The sequence below is a fragment of the Notolepis coatsorum genome (genome assembly GCF_963971535.1).
Source record: "Notolepis coatsorum genome assembly, chromosome: 6".
Classification (NCBI taxonomy): domain Eukaryota; kingdom Metazoa; phylum Chordata; class Actinopteri; order Aulopiformes; family Paralepididae; genus Notolepis; species Notolepis coatsorum.
Window position 1 is genome coordinate 167897527 of NC_140170.1, and position 17352 is coordinate 167914878.

At 44.4% G+C, this 17352-nt stretch overlaps 1 protein-coding gene across 1 annotated transcript in view; it reads right to left on the reverse strand.

The window, feature by feature from the left end:
* The window catches only part of LOC311229739 (tensin-2-like), a 130657-nt gene that overhangs the window by 23694 nt on the left and 89611 nt on the right, over positions 1-17352 (reverse strand). Inside the window, 6 exon segments of the mRNA XM_084315816.1 lie at positions 271-335; positions 5031-5153; positions 6124-6174; positions 7766-7949; positions 9619-9668; positions 10254-10280. Of these exon segments, the coding sequence (XP_084171942.1) occupies positions 271-335; positions 5031-5153; positions 6124-6174; positions 7766-7949; positions 9619-9668; positions 10254-10280 (500 nt within the window).

A 17352-nucleotide genomic window follows, 5' to 3' on the forward strand; every position in this document is an offset into this window, starting at 1 on the left:
CTTAACTTTAGTTTAACATTTGTCTTGGACTTGTAAGATTAAATAAACCAATAACAGGTGCAACATACAGACACACAAGGCTTTCAATTAAGTATTTTAATTAAGAAGATCTTATGACTGCATCTAAATACACACACGCACACACACGCACACACTCGCACTCACACTCACGCTCACGCACACGCACACGCACACGCACACGCACACACACACACACACACACACACACACACACACACACACACACACACAACAGGTGATGTAGCTTACCCAGCAGAGATCTTGCTGTAGTGCATGTAGGCAGCGACAATTACCCCTGTCTTCCCTTTGTTCCCCTGGAAAACAAAACATCCGGAGAGAAGGTTCTTTATTGAGATAATTGGGAGACTGAGAGGGAGACAGAGTAGGAGAGACACAGGAGAGAAGGTTCTTTACTGAGACAGTAGGAAGGCTGAGAGGGAGACAGAGTAGGGGAGACACAGGACATAAGGTTATTTATTGAGACAGTAGGAAGACTGAGAGGGAGACAGAGTAGGAGAGACACAGGAGAGAAGGTTATTTATTGTGACAGTAGGAAGACTGAAAGGGAGACAGAGTAGGGGAGACACAGGACAGAAGGTGATTTATTGCGACAGTAGGAAGACTGAGAGGGAGACAGAGTAGGGGAGACACAGGAGAGAAGGTTATTTATTGAGACAGTAGGAAGACTGAGAGGGAGACAGAGTAGGGGAGACACAGGAGAGAAGGTTCTTTATTGAGACAGTAGGAAGACTGAGAGGGAGACAGAGTAAGGGAGACACAGGACAGAAGGTTATTTATTGCAACAGTAGGAAGACTGAGAGGGAGACAGAGTAGGGGAGACACAGGAGAGAAGGTTATTTATTGAGACAGTAGGAAGACTGAGAGGGAGACAGAGTAGGGGAGACACAGGAGAGAAGGTTATTTACTGAGACTGTTGTGAAGGATCAGATTAAACCGAATATGTATATTTATTTATATATATATATTTAATTGTATTTGTATATCGTTTGATATCCCCTGTATATTCCTTGTACAATATGCATTGAATATCCCCGTTTCTACTAAACAGCCCATAATAGTTTCATTCTACCATTGGACGAGAACCTGGCGCCAGGTTGCCATACCCCTAGGTCCAAGTTCAATCGTGCCGCCTAACATGTCGAGGCAACCCCCGGTTCCGCGCAGTAATATGTCGGGCGAAATACGAATGGTACTATTTGTTCATAGCGCATATATATATGGCGCCAGTAAAGTAGAACTTTCTTTTAGTCCAGTTCTTTACCCCCTCCAACAGAGTGACAGACGCAAAAGCCTCCCCACGACGCACGTGCGGTGTAGTAAGGCCTACTTGGCCCAGAATAGGCAGTGAGATATCGTGTAGATTAATAGTTGAATAGTCATAGTTTGGCACTATACCGTCGAGTTGGACGTATTCTATTAAGCTAATAATAGTCTATTTATGTATGGTGCATCGTTCGGTTAGAGTTCTACAGTTATCAGTACCCCCATCGTTCCTGACGTTATCTGGACGCTTAACCAGGCTGGTCAGACCCCTAGTGGTGATTGCATCCGAGGAGCTCCGGGCCAAGAGCGACTGGACCTGTATATTGGATTACTCTACCCGGACGACGGCGAGCCTTCCACGGCTTGGATTATGCTTTGTGTGCTTTGATTATTCCATGGATAAAGGCCAACACTGCGGAGTGTTGGAATTACCCCCCGGAGAGGACTCCAGGTGAGACGGCGCTCTACACGTGAGGTCGCCTCACGTCTCTCCGTTGTGGACCGGCAGATACCGTTCCACAGAGGGTCCAGCTGTATTCGTCTGCGGTCCGAGGTTCTGTGGGCACCGTGTCCAAGACTTTGGATTCTCCCAAGACACCGTCGGCCAGATGGGATACCGCCAGCGGCTTCTCTAACCCCCCCCCTCCTACTGTCTTACAACCAGCGGGACCCCCCCCCCCCCCTTAGTGTATCCAGCTATAATCATTTAAGTACCATCGCTATCGTTTCCTAAATATTCCAGGTTGTATACTTACTCCCTGCGCAACCAGAGATTGGACATTCAATGTTGATTTACCTACGAATACTCATTTGCCATAAAAGTGCATATTCCATATTTCAAATCATAAATGTAATTAAGTGATCGTTGTATACACCCTTTGCTGTATTAAACCTTCGATTTGGTACATTTGTGTGGATTCGTTTCATCAGGTGGGAAAGTGTTCATCATACTTATATCTTGTACTGGGTGGCCAGAAGTTAAAGTACATGAGGTAGTGGTATTAAATATCATATCTAACAATACAGTCAGGGAATTGTACCCCTCAGTTACAGAGACAGTAGGAAGACTGAGAGGGAGACAGAGTAGGGGAGACACAGGTGAGAAGGTTCTTTACTGAGAGAATTGGGATACTGAGAGGGAGACAGAGTAGGGGAGACACAGGACAGAAGAGGGGGATATGCAGTTCCAGAGGTGAGGTGAGAGGTCTTAAGCGCTACACACACTATCAAAAAGGACGTGTTGAAATGACACAGGGTAGGTTGTCATTTAAAGGGGAATGCCACCCATTTTAAGAATGCATGTGTGTTCTTCCTGTGCCCCAGGACAGTTCACAGTCAGCACTTGTGAACACGCACCGCTCTCTGCTGAAGCTCGACACCAGGGAGATCTGTGATGTAATTGGTATGTAAAAGCCAGGGCTGCTCCATAAACAACTAGAACAGCACTCAGAGAGATGCCTGCACCCACGCGTGAGTGTAGCCATCTGGGTAATGTGATGTGTCAGTGGTTCACTGACTACTGAGCTCAAACAAACAGCAACAGACTGACCACAGACGTGCAGAAAAATCATTTGACTCTTTTCAGTTGAACATCATAGCCTGTATGGGTTGAAATGCATTCTATGCTTTTTTTCACACGAGTCAGTACACCAGAAAACAACACAAATATAGCTGCACGTACAGAGATTAAAAAAAAACGTAGCAGCTTTGGTGTTGACGAATGACAGATGGATGAGAAGCCATGGTTGCTTTAAAATCACTGGTGTTGAAGAGAATCAGACAATTACATGATGCCCTCTTTCTTTTCTGTATTCTCTATCTTAAATAATTTACAGACCTTATGTTGCCATATAAGGTGTAGCCTACATGTGCTGCATAACCTGGTGCACGAGTCTCTCACTCCCACTCCCCCTCTCTCTCTCTCTCTCTCTCTCTCTCTCTGGTGGTTATTAAGTATTATTAATATTAAGTATTAATATTTCACTTTTGAAGCAAGTAAAAAAAAAAAAAAAAAAAAATCTCTGGGTTTGGCTTGCCTCCTTTCCCCAAGACAGAGGCCGATAGGGTTGGCAACCCTAGAGCACATATCACTCAACACTTGGAAAGGAGAGAGTGTTGCCTGTTCATGAATAGTGACTGAACTGTCCTGGGGCACAGGATAAACATGTGCATTCTCAAAATGGGTGGCATTCCCCTTTTAACTTAACACAATACAGATCTGTTTAACATCCGACACAAATCAACATTTATTTGGGGGAGAAAAACAATAATTCGAATTCTAGAATAATTCTTTCTAAAAGCTCTGTGGATGTATTATTTAAAAAGAAATGACTCTACATACAAATATTATCTTATCTTTTTATTTTATTATCTTTAAAAATTATGACTCTACATAAAAATGTGTGACGATCGTATGTTACTCCTTCTGCGTTGTGTTAAATGTCGATGCCCGAGGGAGTTTCGAACCCTGGTCGGCCGCACCGCGGGCAACAGCATAGACCACTCTACCAAGAGTGGTGAATGCACTTCTTGGTAACATGTCTATGTGTCTTTTAACTCATTCTGCGTCATCGCTTAAGTGAGCGAGAGGGCGCTAGAATGCCACCGCTTTAATCAATGGGGGGACTGCGAGATTTGCGAGTGCTTAAAATATATCTTAAATGATAGCTATGGGTCTAATACACCCGTCGATTATCAGTGAGTTGCTTCCAGTCAACATGTACAAAACTGAGTTTTTTCATCTGTACATTTCCGTTTTATACCCTTTTGAATATGAGTATAGTTTTGGTGATTCTTAGTCATTCCAGGAAAATACGCGATAATAGCCCTTTAGTGGAATACACTAAACACGTTGTCATTTTTCGCCTGATTATCGAATCTTCCTGAAATCAACGCTAGATCATCATTATTATCCTTCCTTGTGCAAGAATGAAAAGAGCCCTAACCCCCCCCCCCCCCCCACCCCCTCCACCTGCTGCACCCAACGGCACACAGCCACACACACAGAGACAGCGTTGACCGGGGTAGAAATAAATATCAGATCAACAATGAAATTTATATATAGTGTTCTTACCTTGTATCTGATGTAATGCAAAAGAAATAATCCAATGATCTGATCGCCATTCCAAATACTGCTCGTGGAGGTCCGTACCACATTACCGACCGTTACACAATGACGGGCGGGCAGGGTTACTGTTCCATGCCATCGTTGTTGAGGCCTACCTCGCCTGAGTATTTAAACCCCGCCTGCACGGCTTGGATCGTCCCAGAAAAAAAACTACACCATTCCCAATGGAGTGCAATACCAGCTGGAAGGCGTAGACGGCGGTATTTGCCCTTTTGCGAGCTCAGACCCATTCCCAACGATAACATCAGGCTGGATGGATGAAAATGAATGGATATCGCTAATACAAGAAATAACGATTAAAACCCGACTATACTCGTGATTGGCGCTGAACGGTCGGCGAGTTAACCCGACTATCATCGTGACTGGCGCTGAATGAGTTAAGGGGAAGTGAGTTTAACTCGCAGTACCGCTTATTGCCACAGTCACTTCACCACACACGTCCATCATGACTGTGGATATTACTCACGGACCTCCGTTACAAATGCACCTCAAGGACAACCCTGCTATCCCCTCTGACACGGCCTTTGGGTGGATATACTGTAACAATAATATACATATTTTTCCAGCTAATATCTTCGGTTTCCATTACGCTGCTGACCTTGCAGTAGAGGACCACCACGTTGTTGGGGTCAGAGGTCAACCAGGTCTCCATGGCTTTACACATGGCACAGATCCTGTCCAGGGGTGGGGCGTGGAGGTCAGGCCAGCCGTAGTCCTGCACCTGGACGGCAGAGAGATGAGATGATGAGAAGTTTAACGCTCCCTTGGATTCTAAGGAGAAGTCATGCATGTGTTGCGGAATGATCGTACACTAGAAATATGGTCTTACTTAAATTCTTAAAGGAACAGGCCAACATTATGGGACATGTGCTTATCGTCTTCTCCAGAGCAAAAGAAGATACCAATTTCCTCTCTGTGCGTTCAGTAGAAAGCTACCCTGCTGCAGGCTAGCCTAGCTTAGCAGAATTGAATGGAGGCGGATACAGACCTAGCTAGCCTAGCTGTTGGCCAAAAACACCACTCCCGGAGTTTTAAGCTATAGGCTAGCTGATCCGTATCCAAGGCTAGCTAGCCGAAAGCTAGGCTAGCTTGCAGACGGATAGCTTTCTACTGAGCACACAGAGAGGAAACTGGTATCTATCTTCTTGTCTGACTCTGGAGAAGACGGTATGCTCATTTCCCATAATGTTGGCGTGTTCCTTTAAGTCAACATCATGTTGGAACACGGTCCGGTGCTTCACAGTGTCTCACAGCTGGGCTGTGTTTCAACATGAAATAGAGTATGGAAATGCTAGAGGACCGCAGATTTATGTTGTTGATGATTGATGCTTTTGCCTGCATGATACAGTGTAGATCTTAGAGTTGAGTAGTAAGGAATAGAGCCCTTTCCTACCCTGTCTGTGGGTTGAGTAGTAAGGAATAGAGCCCTTTCCTACCCTGTCTGTGGGTTGAGTAGTAAGGAATAGAGCCCTTTCCTACCCTGTCTGTGGGTTGAGTAGTAAGGAATAGAGCCCTTTGCTACCCTGTCTGTGGGTTGAGTAGTAAGTAATAGAGCCCTTTCCTACCCTGTCTGTGGGTTGAGTAGCAGTTATTTTGAAATCCCTTCCTCATGATCTACGATATGTTCATAACTAATGTGGACACAGAGAACACCGGTACATAACTAATGTGGACACAGAGAACACCGGTACCTTTGGGTTGAGTCTGGTGATGTCATGCCTCTTCTCTGATAGGTTCAGGAGCTGGTAGGAGAACAGAGTAAACATTATTGGCTCAGTAGGGATCTTTATTTCAAAGGGTTCCGTTGCAAAAATCCATCTCACACACACAGAAACCATTTCCCAGCCACGACGCACAAACACAGCCGTGCCACTGCAGCTGAACAGTGTCGGCCGGTAGCCACCTATAAACTTCACAGGACTCTGGGGAGGCGAGAGAGTGAGGCAGCTGCTAGTTCAATAGTCCCTAATCACTCGCAGATTACGACGGTAAGTCATTGCCAACGTACGAACAAAAACCCCATTGTCTCGTTGCTCGCGTTGAAGTTTTAACAACAATCATCACGCCCAACTCTCTGACCGCTTCACACTAATTGAGTCTGTTTATGAGATGGCAAAACACAATAGGCTACAGTAGGTGTATCGTATACAAGGCCATTACTGGTGCTCTTCCATCTTCCATCTCCACACTGTTGAACTGGTCCTGTAGACTTTTACCATATTATACTGGTTCCAGTGACTGGCTTGTTCGTTAAGTTAAAGGGGAACTATTTTACAATTTCTTTCACTATTTGGGCACTTTTACACAATTCCTGTGAGTTTATGGAACACCTCTGTAATTATATATATTTTTTAATTCATTGTTTTGTATTTCTAATCAAGTCCTCAAAAACAGCATTTTTCTACCTGAAGATCTTAAGCTGTTTTGAGGCTGGGCTCCTAAACCACTGTGTGGCCTTCGCGGCATCTGGGACATTAACATGCAGCGGTGTCTCTCTGACATCACAAATCATCACATTTTCAGATGACTCAGTTCAGTGAGGGTGAATATTGTGAGAGGAGAATTGGAAGAATGCGCCAATATGAGAATTAGAGACATAGATCATATAAATATAAGTCCACATAGCTAGGAAACAATGCTAAACACTGAAAAAGGCCATTTATAAGATAGTTCCCCTTTAACACTGAACTTGGGAAATCCGCTTGTAGCTTCTCTGCCCCGAAACACATGGAACATGTGACAATCCACTCTGAAACTCAACACACTAGTATCTATTGGTCACTTTAGATCTTTAATCACCAATAATCCTGTCACAGTCTGCAGTTTCAAATAACTCAAATTTCTATTACATTTTATCATTACAATTATTTTAAAAACAATTGTTTTTATTACTTGTTTGTTGTTGTTTCACTTTTTATACTGTGTGGTGTATTTTCTTGTAAATGAGAGCTTGATCTCAATGATCCATCGAGATTAAATAAAGATTTAATTAATTAATATATTTCTTCTTATTTGATCTTTCTTTGAGACAGAGCAGTGGACACACAGAGGAGAAGGTGCGGGTGAGGATCTGACCCTAGACCAGCAGGGGTCACGTGTATGTGTGTGTGTGTGTGTGTGTGTGTGTGTGTGTGTGTGTGTGTGTGTGTGTGTGTGTGTGTGTGTGTGTGTGTGTGTGTGTGTGTGTGTGTGTGTGTGTGTGTGTGTGTGTGTGTGTGTGTGTGTGTGTGTGTGTGTGTGTGTGTGTGGGGGGTCATGACATCATCACGTCATGGATCACGTAACGCGGGACAGTTCACTAGCCGTGGCTCTTTCCTGTTCTCAACGCCGTACCAGGAACTTGTCCTGGTGCTTAGACTTGAGCATGGCGGCCACTTCCTGCAGGTTGCCACGGTAACGCTGCTCCTCCAGCTCGGGCAGGAAGAAGACGGAGATGATCTTCTCCGTGATGTAGGTGAGGTCGAAGTCGTAGTGGTGCTCCATCACGTGCTCCATCACTCGCTCCACACTCTTGCTCCTGGGGGAGGTGGGGGTTCCATCAGTTCTTCAAATATATTTCATCACGTAATTATCCCTCTCTCACACACCCCACACACAAATACACTACAAAAAGGTAACTTTAATAAAAAACAGATCTGTATATTTGTACATTATTGTATATATTACTCATTGCCTTTATTCTTAAGCTTAGCATTGTATTTTATTCTTATAACTTTTTTTATCATGTCTACTCTATTTTATTATCTATTCTATTTTATTATTTGTATTTTTGCACAATCGAGGCGGGCATGGCCACCTACATTTCACTGGGTTAACCTTCTGTAGTGTGGTTGTGAAAGGGTTAACCCTTTGTCATGTGGTAGTGAAAGGGTTAAGGATGTAGGCAGTTTTACCAGAGGTGGCCACCAGCATCATGAAGAGATTACTTAGGCAAAAACTAATTTTTTCGTCAAGAAGTGAATTAAGCCATTATTTTAAGAAGGTGATCATATGTGGTTTTCAGGTCCACTGGATCCAACAGTGTGGAAATTGTAGGTGAAAACAAGTAAATACAGTAAAAACTTAAAGGATAACTCCACTATTTTGGGAAATTAGCTTATTTAACATCTTCCCTGGAGTTAGACAAGAAGATGCATACCTTTTTTGTCTCTGTGCGTGCATTTTAGCTTTGGGAATAGATGCTCCGTTAGCATAGCTTAGCTTCATCACTGGAAGTGAGGCAGGACAGTAGCCTTACAGTGCCTTACAGTGTATTGCAAGGTCTGACATTGACCAAACTTGATATGCATGACCTTGGTGGGCTCTAGGTCAACTCCTGAAAAGGGGGTCAATGTCAGACCTTGCAATCAAAAGTTAGGGGCGCACTGAAATTATGGCAAGGGTTATTAGCCCCCTAACTTTTGATTGCAAAGTCTGACATTGACCCCCTTTTCAGGAGTTGACCTAGAGCCCACCAAGGTCATGCATATCAAGTTTGGTCAATGTCAGACCTTGCAATACACTGTAAGGCACTGTAAGGCTACTGTCCTGCCTCACTTCCAGTGATGAAGCTAAGCTATGCTAACGGAGCATCTATTCCCAAAGCTAAAATGCACGCACAGAGACAAAAAAGGTATGCATCTTCTTGTCTAACTCCAGGGAAGATGTTAAATAAGCTAATTTCCCAAAATAGTGGAGTTATCCTTTAACAAAAAGGTTCACTGTATTCCTTCACTGTCTGCCTCCACCTTTCAACCTTTCAGTTTCAATAATGTGGTCTAGCAGAGGTAAATGGCAAATATTAACAATATATGGTGTCTAGACTGATTGTAATTGTGATAAAGTTAAGATCTGTTAAGTATTTTTACATTAATTGTTATGGCTTTATTGTTTTTATGTTTAATATTGTGGGTCCACCAGACCTGCGAACACTGGGTCAGTAACAAAAGTGTGGACACAAGGGTTACTATATTTGTGTCCTTATTTAATTTGATTATCCATCATTGTTGATCTATCATTGGGCGGCACGGTGGTGAGATTACAGTGAGCTTAGTTAGTCTCCCTTTGAAAGGTCTCTGGCAGGACATGTACAACAGAGAGACCTTGGACGTGATTGGTCTAATCAAAAACAGGCTCTCCAATCAGAAGCACATCTATTGTTTACCACTTCTTCAGACATCTGTGAAGATGTCAAGGTCTTTACTTACCTGGGTAAGGAGCCCCTTTTCTTCTGTGATATGGATTTAATGGAGCCCTGCTGAGAGGGGGGGGGGGGGAGAAGGGGGATAGAAAGAAAGAATGAGAGAGAGAGGGAGGGAGGGAGTGAGGAGAGAGAGGGAGGGAGAGAGGAGAGAGAGAGGGGGGATAGAAAGAGAGAGAGGGGGAGAGTGAGAATGAGAGAGAGGGAGGGGGGATAGAGAAGGGGGGGGAGAGAAGGGGGGAGAGAGCGAGGGAGAGAGAATGAGAGAGTTGGGGAGAGAAAGAGGGAGGGAGAGAAAGAGAGGAGAGAGAGGGACAGAAAGAGGGAGGGAGAGAGGAGCAAGAGAGAGAGATAGAAAGAGGGAGGGAGAGATAGGATAGAGAGATAGAAAGAGGGAGGGAGAGAGAGAGAGGAGAGAGAGATGTTAAAGAGACATCACTGTGTCCCGCAGGTGGTTCAGCCATGCATGCAAAGCAATAAACAGTTTGAACGTTATCGTATCCATTTGTAAAAATCTATTTGTGGTGGGTCCAGTATTGTGGTGGGCCACATCGTCTGCATGTGTGAAACAGAGGATACCGAACAATATTAAACTAAGTGAATTAATGAACGATTCAAAGAATATCATGAATCAATACTCACTGGGTCTGGAATACAGGTGGCCGTCACCTGGAAGAGAGAGAGACGGAGAACATGGGTTAGTTTATACACACACACACACACGCGCGCACACGCACACTCGCACACGCACACGCACACGCACACGCACACGCACACGCACACGCACACGCACACACACACACACACACACACACACACACACACACACACACACACACAGGAGCAGCCCGTGTCAAGCCATGTGCAAGAGGGACGAAGGGAGGGGAGGAGGAGAAGAGACAGAAACACTCTCTCCCCCTCTCTCCATTTCTCTGTCATCTGCAACAGCTGGTTAGGACAGGAAACTGTCTTCTGAGATTGACCTGCTCCTTATGATGGACCATGTCAAGGCAAGACACACACACACGCACGCACGCACGCACGCACGCACGCACGCACGCACGCACGCACGCACGGACGGACGGACACACACACCTTACTCCTAGAACCCACCTCACCCCTGCCCACTTTGACAACCTAGGATGGCTTAGAGTAGACGACAGGGTACAGCAACTTGTAATGAGCCTGGTCTACAAGATACACTACACCACTAAGGTACCCATGTACATGTCAAAATACTTCCCAAAGGTCAGTGAACACCACGACCACAACACCAGAGGGAGCTCCACAAATCATGTTAAACCCAGATTCGGCTCAAACAAGGGACTAAACACATTTCGCAATTATGCCACATCAATGTGGAACGCCCTACCCACAGCTGTAAAGGAATGTGAATCACTACTAGGGATGGGAATCGAAAACCAGTTCCCATTGGGATTCCAGGAATCGCATGCCTCCGTGACTATCGATTCCTCTTATCGCTGCCAGGTGTTTCCTACCGTTGCGCATAACGTTAGCGTTAGCATGCAGCCATAGAGCAGACTATTTGATTCCTTAAGGGCTCGAAATTGCCTCTGTTTTGGTCATATGCACCCGAAATGCTCCCGCTGTTTGACTGCTTCTATGTGCAGTGAAAACTACTCCAATGTTTTAGAACCTAGTCATTGATTTAATTCAGGGTAACCTAAGATTAGCCGCGGAGCTAACGCTAGCTAACATTAGCTAACCAAGCTGATACAGACACACCAATCACGCAACAGAGAGCAATAACAGCTGACTGGGCTCAGGGAAGGTGGGGGCGAGCGAGTGTGTGTGTGTGCGCACGCTGGTTATTCCTGAGTCAGGAATAACGACCTGTTCAATGCAACTACAGTTCAATAGATTAAATTAGTTTAAGATATTGAACTGTAGTTGCATTCAACAGGTCGTTATTCAATAGATTAAATTAGTTTAAAAATAAAACATTTAAAAAAATAAATAAATTAGTTTAAGAGAATCTCAAATACATTATTTTATTTAAGTGTATAATATTTTTTTTTTTTTACAGTCTTTGTATTTTTCTGACATGACAACAATAAATGACAATCAGAAATGTCAAGTTGCCTGTTGTTATTCTAACCAGCTTAGTTCTGTTGCATTTCCAATTTATTTATTTAAATTATAAATGTGTCAGGGATCAATAAGGGAAGCGATAAAGAATCGTATCGATAAACAGAATCGATAATGGAATCGTATCGATAAAATCTTATCAATTCACATCCCTAATCACTAGCCACTCTCAAAAGCACTCTCAAAGAGCACCTACGGAAGACCGCAATTCGAAACTGGCCCCTGTAAATGTCTAAACCCAACCCCCTCCAATGTACAGTTTCCCCACCTCGCATACCCAACCCCCCCCCCCCCCCCCCCCCCCCACTCCACCCACCCAACCTTGTGTAGCCTTTTTACAACGCATCCGTGTTTCCGGGTTCCCGTTTGGCGCTCTGATTGGCCAGGTCATGTGACATGTGCGCCCGATAGCGCATTTGCCCATTTCCGCGTCGAACAGCCTGCAAACTACCTGACGTTCTATCGCCATGCTCTAAGACAAACTCTAACCTTAACCAACTTCGAAAGAGTGCCTAAGCTTAACCGGCGAAAGAACTTGCCGTCACGCTCTAAGACAAACTCTAACCTTAACCAACTTCGAAGAGTGCCTAAGCTTAACCAGTGTAGAAACTTGCCGTCCCACGATTGGCGCTCATGTCACATGACCTGGCCAATCAGAGCGCAAAATGGGAACCCGGAAATGCGGATGCGTTGTAAAAAGGCATATGGCCACCCAACCACCTCCAATGTACAGTTTCCCACCCCACCTATCCAACCCCCCCCCCCCCCCCCCCCCGACCACACCTACCCAACCTCCTCCAATGTACAGTTTCTTCCCCCTCAAATGTATATACAGTACTCTCCTTTTAGACTCCTTTTGTACTCATAAACAGTACTGTATATTTGTAGATCTGGTATGTCATAAATGTCTAGATGTAACAGTACTGTCTACCTGTATGTCATGTATGTCATATATGTTATGATGAATTGAAAATGGGGGACCCTGATGTAAACAAGACGAAAGTCTCTCTCTGGTTGTGTGTATGGAGGTGTAGTGGTTACGTCATTGCCGTTTTTCGTGTTCCACCCTCTGTCCAACCCAATGCATTTCCCCATTGCCCATTTCTAAATCGTCTCGTTTAAAACAAATAAAGCATTAACATTGGCAAGGTGTACCTTTCTGTGCTTATTCATCCACAATCTATAGCTCAACATGAAAATATTAGCAATTAATCATAAAAAAAAATCGCAGAATTTTATTTCAACCAAAAATGCTTAAACAATAATGTTAGTGATAGAAGGGAACTCATTTTGTGCAAAAGTGGAAAGTTTTTCAAATTCCATGTTGTTCCAATTGTTACAATAGCCGATAATCCATTTTCCCAATGATAAATCTCTATACGGGTGGAACAACCAGTGACGTCAGACTACACCTCCCTATTGAGCCGTACTGTATTGTACCCATTCTGCAATCTGTTAATCCAATTTTCAATCAATCAATCACGCACGCACGCACGCGCGCACGCACACACACACACACACACACACACACACACACACACACACACACACACACACACACACACACACACACAATGAGTAACATATACAGTAGACAATACATACATACATTACATACACACACAAATGAGTGACATATACAGTAGACATACATACATACACACACAATCTAGTCTATCTATCTATCTATCTATCTATCTATCTATCTATCTATCTATCTATCTATCTATCTATCTATCTATCTATCTATCTATATATCTATCTATCTATCTATTTATCTATCTATTTATCTATTCTATACTGAAGTGTGTTGTGCTAATCAGGTACTCAATAAAAATGATGAAGTGTGTTTCTTTTCCTCGTAAAAGGCGAAGGATGGAGGGACATCGTTTACAGATGGACTCCACATGTGGTGCTCAGTCCTTGTACTTAGCTGGTAAGCCAGCAATAACATGCCAAACCCCACACACACACACACACACACACACACACACACACACACACACACACACACACACACACACACACACACACACACACACACACACACACACACACACACACACACACACACACACACACACACACACACACACACACACACACACACACACACACACACACACACACACACACACACACACACACACACACACACACACACACACACACACACACACACACGCACGCACACACGCACGCACGCACGCACGCACGCACGCACGCACGCACGCACGCACGCACGCACACCGTCATAAAATACATTCAGAGCTGAGGTCATTCAAACACCCATGGCTACAGTCACTAAGATGTTGTCTAAATAGACAAAAACAGCTCTTGACAAATACTATAAATCTAGCATTGAATACTTGTACATACTAGAGGTCGACTGATAGTGGATTTTTAAAGGCTGATATAATAAGGTTAGTTTGGAGCTGGATAAGTCTGATAGCCAATTACTTTTGAGCAAAATTTACCTCTTTTAAGTTAGCAAGTAAGTTAGCATGACACGGCTGGTACCTTTGGATTCCTAGTTTCATAATGATACTATCATCTTCACGCTAGCTTAAGTAATTGTCCGCTACTGGCCTTTAAAGTAGGCTAATCAAGCGGTGGGATACATGGACAGCAGTGATGATATCCCACACTGGTTACGTGGTAACGTCATAAGGAGCGACACATGAATGCTGAGAGCAATGCTAGTGCGTGTGCACTAGACCGGAGAACCTAATAAATGTTTCCTGTTTAAATACGGAGTTGACTCTTGGAATAAGCTATCATTATATTTAATTATATTATTATATTATATAATATATTATATTATATTAACTTATATTTAAGTTTGAAGTTAAATCTGAAGAGTTTGATCACATTGTTGAGACGAGAACATGGATAATTTGCCGCAGTTTGAATGCTACAATGAGCCAGCTACACTGGGACCACGGTGGACCAGGTGGCTGACGGCGTTTGAGCTTTACGCGGACGGGAAAGGCTTGAATCTGTCTGTCGGTGTGGACGCCACGGTGAGACAGAGAAGGAGAGCTCTGCTCCTACATCATGCAGGTACAGACGTACAAGATGTATTCTCTACGCTGCCCGACGCGGGAGAACCGACGGACTATGCTAAAGCTGTTAAGGTGCTAAATGACTCCTTTGTGCCGCAGGTAAACACTGCGTTTGCGCTCCAAGCTTTCTACCAAGTGGCACAGAAACCGGGAGAAACTGTGCAGCAGTTAAGTGTGAAAGAGTGGAGACGCAGATGGCGGCAATGAAGATGAGCGACGGAGACGGCACTGAGGGGAGAGAGAGACGGTGAACCGTGTCTTCAAGAAGGAGGGGAAATTCCAGAAGTGGAAAGCAACGTCTCGTGGAGATCGTGGAGAAGGAAAAGAAAAATCTAAGAAAGTGTGCTACAGATGTGGTCACGGAGATCATCTGGCCAAGGATTCTGCATGCCCAGCAAAAGGACAGACATGCAGAAAGTGTAATGGAAAATACCGAAATGTGCAAATGAAAAGGTAAAGACAGACAGAATGTGAGATGTGTTGAAACTGATGACCAGGACACTGGGGACAGAAACTATGCATTTGTGGTTGAGGATGATTCAAATACTGAGAGGGTCACATTTGATGTTGGGGGAGTACACGTAGATCTGCTTATGCTAATTGGTTCAGGTGCATCAAGTAACATTGTAGATGAGAACACATGGGAAATGCTTAAAAGTAAAAAGATCAAATGTGTTTCCACCAAGGCAATTAGCAAACCGCTGTATCCATACTCTTCCAAGGTGCCTCTTCCAGTAATGGGTGTGTTCAAATGTCGGGTTAAAGTGGGAAAATGTAACACTGAAGCAGAATTCACTGTAATACAGGGCCGGGGGGACTGCCACTGCTTGAGTGTAACACCAGTGGCACAACCCCTGAGGAGGGTGCCATTTCACCTAAGGGAAGCATTAGAGAAGAAATTGAATCAGCTGCTGGACATGGACGTTATTGAGAAGGTTGAGGGACCCACACCGTGGGTGAACCCTGTTGTAGTTGCACCAAAAGCAAATGAGGACGACATCAGGATGTGTCTTGACATGAGAAGAGCTAATGCAGCTATCATCAGAGGGAGATATTCAATTCCCACAGTGGATGAGCTCTTACAGGGAATGAACGGGTCTGTCATTTTCAGTAAACTGGATTTGAAATGGGGCTACCACCAATTAGAGCTCACACCAGAGTCCAGAGGTATCTCTATGTTTGCAGTACACACAGGTACATATGGGTACAAGAGACTCATATTTGGTGTGTCATCAGCTAGTGAACAGTATCAACACGAGATTGCCACAGCTACAGCGGGCATTGAGGGGGTAGAAAATATCTCAGATGACATAATTGTTCATGCCCCAGATCAGGAGACTCATGAAAAACAACTCCATGCAGTTCTGAAGAGATTGGAGGACTGTGGGCTGACTCTAAACAAAGAGAAGTGTCAGTTTAACATGGACAAGTTCGTTTTCATGGGCATGTTACTCTCACAGAAGGGCATAGGCCCCACCACTGAAAGAGTGAGAGCAGTAACAGAGGCACGAGAGCCCGAGAACGCCTCTGAGACCCAGTTTTCTGGGCCTAGCGGGGTCTAGTAGCCGTTTTATACCACAGTTTGCATATCAGAGCCACTGCGGAGGCTGACCAAGAAAGACAGCTTTCATATTCGGGCCAGAGCAAAAACAGAGTGCTGAAGGAAAAGCTAGCTGAGGATGGCACTCTGGCATATTTCGACAAAGATGCTCCTACTAAAGTCATGGTAGATGCAGGACCAGTAGGAATAGGAGCAGTCCTAGTACAGCAACAGCAGCAGGAAATGGTGCCCATGTGTTATGTGAGCAGGAGTCTGACTGACTATGAAACGAGATATTCACAAACTGAACGAGAGGCCCTCGCCTTAGTTTGGGGCGTGCGAGAGGCTGCACCCATACATATATGGCAAAAAGTTTGACCTAGTAACGGACCACAAGGCTCTGGAGGCCATCTACAGTCCAACCTCTAAGCCATGTGCCCATATTGAACGGTGGGTGCTGCGGCTCCAACCGCATGAGTTCAGAGTAATGCACATACCCGGAAAGGACAACATTGCAGATCCCCTGTCGCGACTGCTGGGAGAAGGCATGACAGACGGAAACCACAAGCACGGAGCGGAGGAATACGTGCGGTTTGTTGCCACACACACTACTCCATGAGCACTGACCAACAGAGAGGTAGAGCAGGGGTTCCCAAACTTTTCAGGCTGCAACCCAAAAATAACGGTGTCAGAGAGCCGCGACCCCCACTATTATAGGAGGTAAAAAAAATTGTTTTTACATTTATTTTATTTATTATTATAATTTTTTTTATGAATGGAAATGTATGGTTGAAACATGCACACGTTCAAACGCACACACACTGATAAGCATTGGAGGCTTTTAACCAGGGCCGGACTGGGGAAATCATTCAGGCCAGGAAATATAGTGCAAAATATAGCCCCAGTCAGGCCACTTTTTAAGCAGGGGGTCTGGGGGTCCCCCACCAGGACATTTCTTGTTACAAAGACTTCATTTCCTGCATTCTGGTGCAGGCATTTTTTTATTGGTACCCTTTAAATGCCAGTG